The 9918-nt window shown below is 39.5% G+C and overlaps 1 protein-coding gene across 1 annotated transcript; it reads left to right on the forward strand.

The window, feature by feature from the left end:
• Window positions 1–209: 209 nt before the first annotated feature.
• RPS27L (ribosomal protein S27 like) lies at window positions 210–3742 on the forward strand. Its single transcript, XM_032864775.1, has 4 exons — window positions 210–336; window positions 1234–1342; window positions 2062–2172; window positions 3545–3742. The coding sequence occupies exons 1-4, from the start codon at window positions 331–333 to the stop codon at window positions 3571–3573; spliced, it is 255 nt and encodes an 84-aa protein (XP_032720666.1). The 5' UTR covers window positions 210–330; the 3' UTR covers window positions 3574–3742.
• The last annotated feature ends 6176 nt before the right edge of the window (window positions 3743–9918 follow it).

Consider the following 9918-nt stretch of genomic DNA (forward strand, 5'->3'; position numbering starts at 1 on the left):
CCTTCCCAGCCCGGCCACACCGCCTAAGCCTCGCCCAGGGCACCACTTGTCCGAGGCAGAGCCCTGGGGCCAGCGGCCCTCTCCCGGGAGCCCCGTAGCCGCGCGCGGTCCAGGCTTTCGGAACTACGATACCCTCACATACCCCGCGGCCGGGAATCACCACCCACGGCCGAGGCCGACCCCACCACCGAGAGGAACGCCTAGAGCGGACGGGCCCTCCTGCCCCGCCTCCTCTATCCCGGAAGTTGATGCCGCTCTCCAGATCGCGTGCGGCTCGCTAGGGGTGTCGCCTTAGAGATCTGGACTGGCCGGGATTGCGAAAGGTTCAACATGCCTGTGAGTTGTTTACTTTCTGGCTTTCCGTTTGTTTCCGGCTTCTGTGTCTGGGGGTCCTGGGGGTGGGTTAGCCCGGCGCGTCGGCGGGCCGGGGGAGAGGTCTCTGTCGAACACGGCTCGGTAGCTACGAGCCGCGCAGCCTCTCCGCGCGTGGCGGACTTGTTGGGACTTGCCCGGGCAGCGCGGCGTGTCGGGCCCTATTCTGGGCGTGGAGGAGAGGAGACCCGGGGCCGCCCTGGGCTCAAGTCTGGACTCAGTGGCTAGGAGGGGGCAGCTCCTCGGGTGACACTCCGCCTTCTTGGGTTTTGGTGGGCGCCCGTGAGACTGCAATCTTTGGAGTCTTTTTGCTTTTCTTGCGCTGGTTGGTTCTCGCCCCCTCTCGGAAGCGATTTTCTGCTGGTTTCCTTTTTAAAAAACTGTTTTCGCAGTTGCCTTGCATGTTAACTCCATCAGGACAGTTACGCTTCAGCCACGCAGAGTTCCTGTCAGATCAGATGTTGAGCCCCGGGGGCAGGGGGGCAGAAATTACCCCAGCGTTGGCACTCTCGGGTCTGCCTCAGCGATTTCTACTCTCAGCTGGCACAGGGTTGGGGTCAAGTTCTTAGCACCACAGTGTTTTTATTGGAGACTAGTACTCCGTTGAATAAAGAAGAACGGGATTAACCGTACCATATGCTTCTTGATCGTCATCGAGTTCCTTTACCGGGACTTGGAGAACACGAGCATTGTAAAAAGCATTGATTAAAGTTACTTAACAGGCTGAATAAATAACATCTGGCGTGTTGCATCTGCCGAGTATGACTGGTATTCCTTGTTTTGCATGTATCTTTCACATACGGTTAAATCTGCCAGAACTGTGGATTCCTTCTTGCGATAATAATATGCTTTTTTATTCAGTTGGCTAGAGATTTACTACACCCGTCCTTGGAAGAGGAGAAGAAAAAACATAAAAAGAAACGGCTAGTTCAAAGCCCAAATTCCTATTTTATGGATGTAAAATGCCCAGGTAAAATTTCAAATCTTAGTTCCTTTCCCAAGGAAAATTTCTAAAGGGATTGCTAGTGTGGTGTGTTACGTTTAGATAGCTTTAGGACTTTTTGTTGAGTAGAAATGGGATCACAGAATTGGAAATGTCAAAAAGGACATTTTCCTAATAAACTACCCAAACCATTGTAGAAACTATTCGTGGGTGGGAGGAGGTGGTGGTTGAGGATGAGACTCCAGAGGGGATGTGACATTCGACTTACTAAGTCATTAAACTGTTCAGATGATCAGTTTTCTTTTTCATGATGCAGTGAAAAGTATGTTGATTTTTTACTGTTAATCTGTGCTGCCCAGTGTGTGGCCATTAGCCATATGTAGCTACTGAGCACTTGAAATGTGGCTTGTCACAGTGGGAAGGATTCTTTAAGTATAAAATATACACTGGATTTTTAATATCAATTTTTAATATCACACACATAAAAACCATATTGCTTACATGCTGAAATGGTAATAATACTTTGGAAATACTGAGTTCAATAAAATACATTATTAACTTCACCTGTTGGCTCTTTCAAAACTTTTTTTTAACGTGATGACTGGAAAAGTTTAAGTTAAATATGTGGCTTGCTATTGCACAGTACTCAAGTTCTTCATCTTTTACAAGGTCTTTGCCTAGAACTCTGGTGAACAATAGGCTTTATTTTCTTCTGCTCTTCACTTTTAACATTGCCCTTTTTCTAGGTTGCTACAAGATTACCACGGTTTTCAGCCATGCTCAGACGGTGGTTCTTTGTGTAGGCTGTTCAACAGTGCTGTGCCAGCCAACGGGAGGAAAGGCCAGACTCACAGAGGGTATTCATTTGGCATTTTTTAACCCAGTGCTGAGGTTTTATTATTATAAATACCTACCTTTATTAAAAGCCCGTTTAAAAGAAATCTTAAATTCATTATTACCAAAAGAATTTTATCTTTAGTTGTATGCTCTTTCAGCAAAGAGTGCTCTGCTCAAATGGATAAGTTTATGCCTTTAATTTTGCAAATAACTCATTGAAATATTGTTTTTCTTAGTTTGGAACACCTAATTCTCTGTAGTTACTTAGTTTGGTTAATTTGGAATATTAAATGTAAGCCCAAATGGAGCAAAAGAATAAGTACATACTATAGGACATGGTGGGTTTTCAAACCCATAAATTTTTAAAATTCTCTTGTAAATATTTTGCTTTATATGTATTTCACACATTTGACTAAAGACAGTTTTTATCATTGCTAGCTAGGCAACAGATAACTAAGGTATCAATCAAATGCCAGCAGTTTGATTTGTCAGAGCGTCTACTTAATTGTTAAATAAAAATCCCATTTTATTTATTTTTTTAAAAGATTTTATTTTTAAGTAATCTCTACACTCAACACGAGGCTCAAACTTAAAACCCCAAGATCAGGAGTCGCATGCTCTACGGACTGAGCCAGCCAGGTGCCTCTAAAAATCCCATTTTAATTCCTCTTTCACTTTTGTGCAGTAAGAAAAAAATAGTAATTATGTATATTGTTTTCCATAGTAGTACTTATAGATTTATAATGATTCATAATGATACTTGAAGTTTGCTTGTGAATTTTGGGGGTGTTGTAAATTCCATGTTGTTCTCACCAGAAGAATTAAAAGTAGATTTGGCAATGAATCCAAGATCTGTTTTGTGTGTCCTGGTGAGATGTAAGTACAGAGTTGGCATATGATATTTAAGTGCAGCATTGCTTTCAAAAGCATACTTGCAAGATGTTTTCAGCCTTTGTGTCTTGGAGTTTTGTGCCCATGGCTGACTAATAGGGTATTAGAGTTTTCCTAATAGATTTGAAGAGAATTCTAATCAAAATCAGTTTCTTAGGAAAGTAATTCAGAATAATTCCTAAAAATTAAGATTACATTTTCTGGCAGCTTGCATTAAAGTTTTAACTGTTGAATTTAGGCTCATGGTCTATAGACTCTAATACAGCGTTTGAGAAACAGGAATAACAGTTATAGTCACATCAGAATAAATTCAAATATACAAGACTTATTATAGTAAATTTGTGGCATAAAAGGATAAATAACCTGTATGTGAATATTGTTCTGATATTCCTAAAACTTCGTTTTGTTTAGTTTTTTACCAAAAACATACTTTATGTCATTAAAACTATAGCAGAGATGGTGTACACTTGTGTTTAACATGTTCTCATGATTCCTTTGCAGGGTGTTCATTTAGAAGAAAGCAACACTAATGATCCACACAACCTCTTGAATTTGTGTTCTATCGCAGAAAGCCTTATCAGTTCAGTAATTCCAGTTAATCTACCAAGATAATGTAATTATGTTTAATTTTGTAAGGTTTACAACAGTGATGTCCTATTTTGGTGTCAGTTTTTCAATAAAGTTTTGATTATGGGCAAATTCCTCTTCTTTATCTTTAGTGTGTGTGAATATGCTCTATGTTTATATATACTGTGTGTGTGGATTCGGTATAAGCATTTAAAAAAGTATATTCTGATCTGTCATTTCAGGAGTAGAAACTATAAATATTTGATTATCAGACCTTTTCCAAATTGCTGTGAATGGGTTAAATAATTAAAAAATGGAAAGAAGTCCATTATTTGGTAATTCTAAATACAGTTTTGTCATTGTAACTATGGAAACACATGTACAGAAGTACATATTTAATGCAGTTAACAATCAGTATAATTACACGGTAATTACAGTGTAATGCCTTGGATTTATGTGGCCTTAACATATTGCATAATTTAGTGGATAACTGCAGCTAGGGTCTGAATGGTAGGAAGCACCTTTTGGGGTAGGAAACTTGAGAGGAGGCCTCAGGAGTAGCCAGGATATACTGGCTGAGAATGGCAGATGACATGGAATTCTCTGGTCCAGACACAAGAGCACTCCTGACTACAGATGTGTGTTGAGTGGCTCTGGTGTACTGGTTTTTTATCCCAGCAATGTCCCCAAACCCAGCTTCACAAAGATACGACATCATCAAAAGGAACGTGGTACCATATAATGTAACAACTACCTGGGACTGGAATTAGGCGTCGTATCCAAAAGGTATCAAGGATCACTGTTTTTGCTTTGGTGCCCCAACTCACTTTAGCTTGCATAGTTTAGGAATCTTGGCCCCAAGAAGAGCCAGTGGGGATGGCAGGCTATGGATATGGAAAGGAGCAAAACCTATGATAACTAACTTAGAGGGCAAATAACCTGAAAATTTCCTTGGAAAGGTTACTGAAAGAGGATTGTACTTGGAAGAACATAGCTAAGGATTAAGTTACGGAGATACTTGGCACTGGGAAGTCAATGGTGTATTGAGCTTTTTTTCATTATTAATCTAAACAGTATTACTGGGCTTGAAAAATAATAGTACACAAGGAATTACAAACTTCGAAATCTGCCACATACTTTGTTATTTACTGATTGTTTTTCTTTAATACTATTATTTATATTGACTTTGTTTTTTAATGTAAACATTTTTTTAAAGATTTTAAGTAATCAACGCCTAACGTGGGGTTTGAACTTAAAACCCTTAGATCAAGAGTCGCATGCTCCACCAACCAAGCCAGGCAGGCACCCCAGATGTAAACATCTTTTTAAAGGAAAAATTCTATCTCTTCTATAAATAGAAAATCTGGTTACATAAAGATAACTGAAAATGAAAATGGAATTCTTGGCTTCTGGCCTGATCAGATGACAAATGGTTTTCTTACCTGGTGTTCCTGGAAATCATCAGTAAAGGTTCTTCTTGTTCTTGATCTTATTCTTATTCCTGTTCTTCTTCTTCATATAATGTAGGTGTCATAAAATTGTAAAATGCAGTGGTTTTTAGTATATTCACAGGTTGTGCAAACCGTCACCACTGTAATCCCAGACTGTTTTCATTACTTCATAGGAAACTCCATATTCATTAGCATTCTCTCCCCTTTCCTCCTCTCAGCTCCTAGCAACCACTAATAGGCTTTCTATCTCCATCAGTTTGCCTGTTCTGGACATTTTATGTAAATGGGGTCATGTAATATGTGTCCTTTTGTGTCTGGCTTCTTTGACTTAGCATAATATTTAAGATGGCCATCACACTGGAGCATGTATCAGTACTTCATTCCTTTTTATGACTGAATAATACCTGTCGTAAGAATATACATTTTATTTACCCATCAGTTGGTGGACATTGAGTTTTCACTTTCTGGCTACTTCAAACATGTAGGTACACTTTAAAAAAATATATTTTATTTATTTATTTGACACAGAGATCACAAGTAGGCAGAGAGACAGAGAAGGGGAAACAGGCTCCCTGCTGAGCAGAGAGCCTGATGTGGGGCTCAATCCCAGGGCCCTGAGATCATGACCTGAGCTGAAGGCAGAGTCTTAATCCACTGAGCCACCTAGGCACCCCCAAACACTTTTTTATGTAGACATATTTTAAATTCTCTTGGGTAATACACCTAGAAGTAGAATTGCTAGGTTATAATAATCCTGTGTTTAACTTTTTTTTTTTTTTTTTTTTTTTTTTTTTTTTTAAAGATTTTATTTATTTATTTGATAGAGAGTGATCACAAGTAGGCAGAGAGGCAGGTAGAGAGGGAGGGGGAAGCAGGCTCCCCACTGAGCAGAGAGCCCGATGCGGGACTCGATCCCAGGACCCTGAGATCATGACCCGAGCCGAAGGCAGTGGCTTAACCCACTGAGCCACCCAGGCGCCCCTGTGTTTAACTTTTTGAGGAATTGCCTATTTTCCAGAGGCTGCACCATCTTACATTCTGACTAGTAATACACAAGGGTTACAATTTTTCCACTTCCTCACCAACACTTGTTTTTTGTTTTTTTGTTTTAAGATTTTATTTGACAGACAGAGATCACAAGTAGGCAGAGAGGCAGGCAGAGAGAGAGGGAGAAGTGGGCTCCCTGCTGAGCAGAGAGCCCCATGCGGGGCTCGATCCCAGGACCCTGAGATCACAACCTGAGCCGAAGATAGAGCCTTAACCTACTGAGCCACCCAGGCGTGCCCCTCCCCCCCCACCAACAGTTGGTCTTGTCAGTCTTTTGGGTCATAGCCATTTTGGTATGGGTGAAGAGCTATTTCACTTTGATTTTGATTTTCCTTTCCCTGATGATTAATTATGTTGACTGTCTTTTTATGGGCTTACTGGCTATTCATATTTCTTCTTTGGAGAAATGTCTATCCTTTGCCCATTTTTAATAGGGTTGGGTTTTACTGAATGGTCAGAATTCTTACATATTCTAGATACAACACATATAAATGATTTTTCTCTTTTTTTAAGTCCAAAATGTCTAAAAATCAAGGTTTTGGTGTGGATATGCTCCTTCTGGGGGCTCTAGGAGAAGATCTATTTCCTTTCTCAGTTTATAGAAGTTGCCTGCATCCCTTGGTATGTGGACCACATCCTCCTACCTCTAATGTCTTCACATCTCCTCTGACTCTCACTTTCTATCTTCCTCCTATTATTTTTTTTAAAGATTTACTTATTTTAGAGAGAGAGATTACACTTGTGAGCAGGGGAGGGACAGAGGAAGAGGGAGAGAAATCCTTCAGACTTCCCACTCAGCACAGAGCCCGACCTGGGGGTCAACCCCAGGACCCTGAGATCACGACCTGAGCCAAAATCAAGTCAGATGCCCAACCAACTGAGCCACCCAGGTACCTCTACTTTCCTCTTACAAGGATGCTTGTGATTACATTGGGCTTACCCAGAAAATCCAGGACAATCTCCCTATCTAGGATCTTCACTTTAATGACATCTGCAGTGTCCTTTTTGCTAAGTAAGGTAACCTATTCACAGGTTCTGGGGATTAGGACATCTCTAGGGGGCCACTGTTCTGCCTATCACAGAATACCAAATTTTAAAATGCTATCTCAGATTTGAAAACTGAGATTCTGAAAATATGAGGTTATTCATTCTTTAATCCATTCCAATAGCTAATGGTTATATGACCTCCAGCAAGATAAGAATAATTTCTACTTGGGTGCCTGGGTAGCTCAGTTGGTTAAGTGACTGCCTTCGGCTCAGGTCATGACCCTAGAGTACCAGGATTGAGTCTGCTTCGGGCTCCCTGCTGGGCAGGGAGTCTACTTCTCCCTCTGACCTTCCCCTTCTTGTTCTCTCTCTCCCTCTCAAATAAATAAATAAAATCATAAAGAATAACTTCTACTTAATAGGGTTGTTTTGAAGATAAAATTAGATAATATACAAACTGCTTAGCACAATGTGTAACACATAATAAGCACTTTGTTAATAACATTTTTTTAAATAAAAAATGATACCATTAAAAATCAAGTACTTCCAAGTTCTCTTTTTCTCTCCCAAATTATTTACCTATGTCGCTACCACACAATTATTTTGTAAAAGAGTATTTACTTTTAAGTAGTCTCTACACTCAACATGGGGCTCAAGCTCACATCACTGAGACCAAGAGTCACACACTCTACCAACTGAGCCAACCAGATACTCGTGAGCACAGTTACGTTAACTATTGCTACAAAGCAAGCCACCCCCAGATTTAATGACTTAAATTAATGGTGATTTATTTTTTCTCACGATTCTGTGGGTTGGTCTCACTTGGGCTCACTCATGCGGCCGCACTGAGCAAGAGGCTTACTGGACTGTATGGTCTATACGGCTTTAGTCACAGGTCTGGCAGTGGGTGCTAGCTGTCAGCTAGGGCATCTCCGTTGTGTGGCCTCCCATGCCCCAGTAAACTAATCTGGCTTTTTTTTTTTTTTTTTTTTTTTACAAGGTTTTGGGGCAGTATTCTCAGGGGAGAAGCTGGAAGCTGGAAGGGCTCTTAAAGACTACGTTCTGGAACTTACACAACATCATTTCCACCACATTCTTTAGGTCAAAGCAAGTCACAAGGCCAGCCTAGATTGAAGAGAGTAGAGAAACAGATTCGATCTTTGGCTCGGAAGAAAGGTAAAATCACATTACAAAGGAGTACACACAATGGAACAAGGGTAATTTATGGCCATTGGAAAACTACCACACTTTGGGAGAACTTCAAGGTTACTCATTTCCTGATCCATTAACATGTCCACAATAAATACTTAAATGCTGTATTCATTTCCCCTATTCCAGATGAGCACAGAATATAGGTGGGAAATCTACATTAGAAGAAATCAAAATGGCGAATGAGCATATGAAAACATGTCTAACTTTACCAACAATAGGTAAATGCAAGTAGAAACAATCAGGCACCATTTCCCATTCACTGTATAGTCCAAAATTAAAAGATACTGTTGGCACACAACAATAGAATTATGTTCAACCACAAAAAATTGTCCCTACTCAAATATTTTTGACCTAAAAAAACAATTTCATATGGTTCAACCAAAAAAAGGATGTTCCTTACAGCAATGCCTATTAAAAAAAATTGTCAATAAGAAAACAGTATGAAATAGTCATACAATGTAGTATTTTATAGCAGCTAAAATACACTGACCAGACCACAAAATAATGTTAAATTTAAAAAGGGAATGTAGAAAACATGTATACTATAATGCTATTTGTATAACTGTAAATAATACAAATTAATACTATTATTAGATATGGATACATACATGGCTATGAGAGAATTAAACAGGGAATTGGAAGGGTATATGCCAACTCCTGATAGCTGTTCCCTAAAAGGCAAAAGGGACTGGAACTTTGGGTGGCAGTGAAAGGGGTCTTAAGCTTTATCTCTTATGTTTTATATATTATTTTTTAATGAAGAAATGTAACTAAATGTTAACATTTTAGGGTATTGAGACTATATTGAGCATCTGCCATGTGAATCTTTTGTGCTTTCTGGCATTTTCTTTTCAATTTCACAAAACAAAAGAACAGTCTGATACAGGAAGGTAAAGCAAATAATTTGTAGCTAATGACTGCCTTGACAACTTGTAAATTACAGGGGTAAAAACAAAACAAAACAAAACCAAAACCTCCAAAATGCGAACACAAGAAACTTGTGCCAAGTTCTTTTCCATAATATTAAGGATCAGCCACACCGAGATACTATTTTGGGAGGTGTGTAAATTTATCAATACTGTTTCTCACAATATTAAGTGAGAAAAGAAGTTATCACGGCAAAAATACCTGAAAGGGGAATTCCTAATCTAGGGTCTGTAAATCCCTGACATTTGCATATCACCTCATTTTCTGAAAAAGTTCCCATCTCTTCTCAGAGCTTCAAGAATCCTAAAAAAGATGAAAAACAATGACGGCAAGTGCCTTGTTCACAATACACATTCACTAAATTCATGGGGATCTTCACACTCTGGGGACTCTCCCGCACCTATAATTCAGTCACAGTACACTTCACCCCAACACCTAGATCATGCTCTTGCCTCATCCTTTTCTCCCAATGTAAAGATCCCCTCTCTGGAGCTTCCAAGCAGTTCACTCTGTGGTCTGTGCAAAAGTTCAAAGCTTATATTGATATCACATGATCAAACTAGAACCATGGTTCTTTCACTATCAGAAACATTTTTTAAATTGTAATTCTATTTGCTTTTAGTCAAAATATATTTTAAAATTTAAATATTAAATTTAATCTAATAAAGGGAGGAATGACCTTTT

This window comes from Lontra canadensis, unplaced genomic scaffold (genome assembly GCF_010015895.1).
Source record: "Lontra canadensis isolate GAN:19392208 unplaced genomic scaffold, GSC_riverotter_1.0 scaffold28, whole genome shotgun sequence".
Lineage (NCBI taxonomy): Eukaryota > Metazoa > Chordata > Mammalia > Carnivora > Mustelidae > Lontra > Lontra canadensis.

What these genes read in the sequence shown, in the direction of transcription:
- RPS27L (XM_032864775.1), top strand. An exon ending in TATGGATGTAAAATGCCCAG is followed by an intron (nt 1,343 to 2,061) that starts GTAAAATTTCAA and finishes CCCTTTTTCTAG; the next exon opens with GTTGCTACAAGATTACCACG. An exon ending in AAAGGCCAGACTCACAGAGG is followed by an intron (nt 2,173 to 3,544) that starts GTATTCATTTGG and finishes ATTCCTTTGCAG; the next exon opens with GGTGTTCATTTAGAAGAAAG.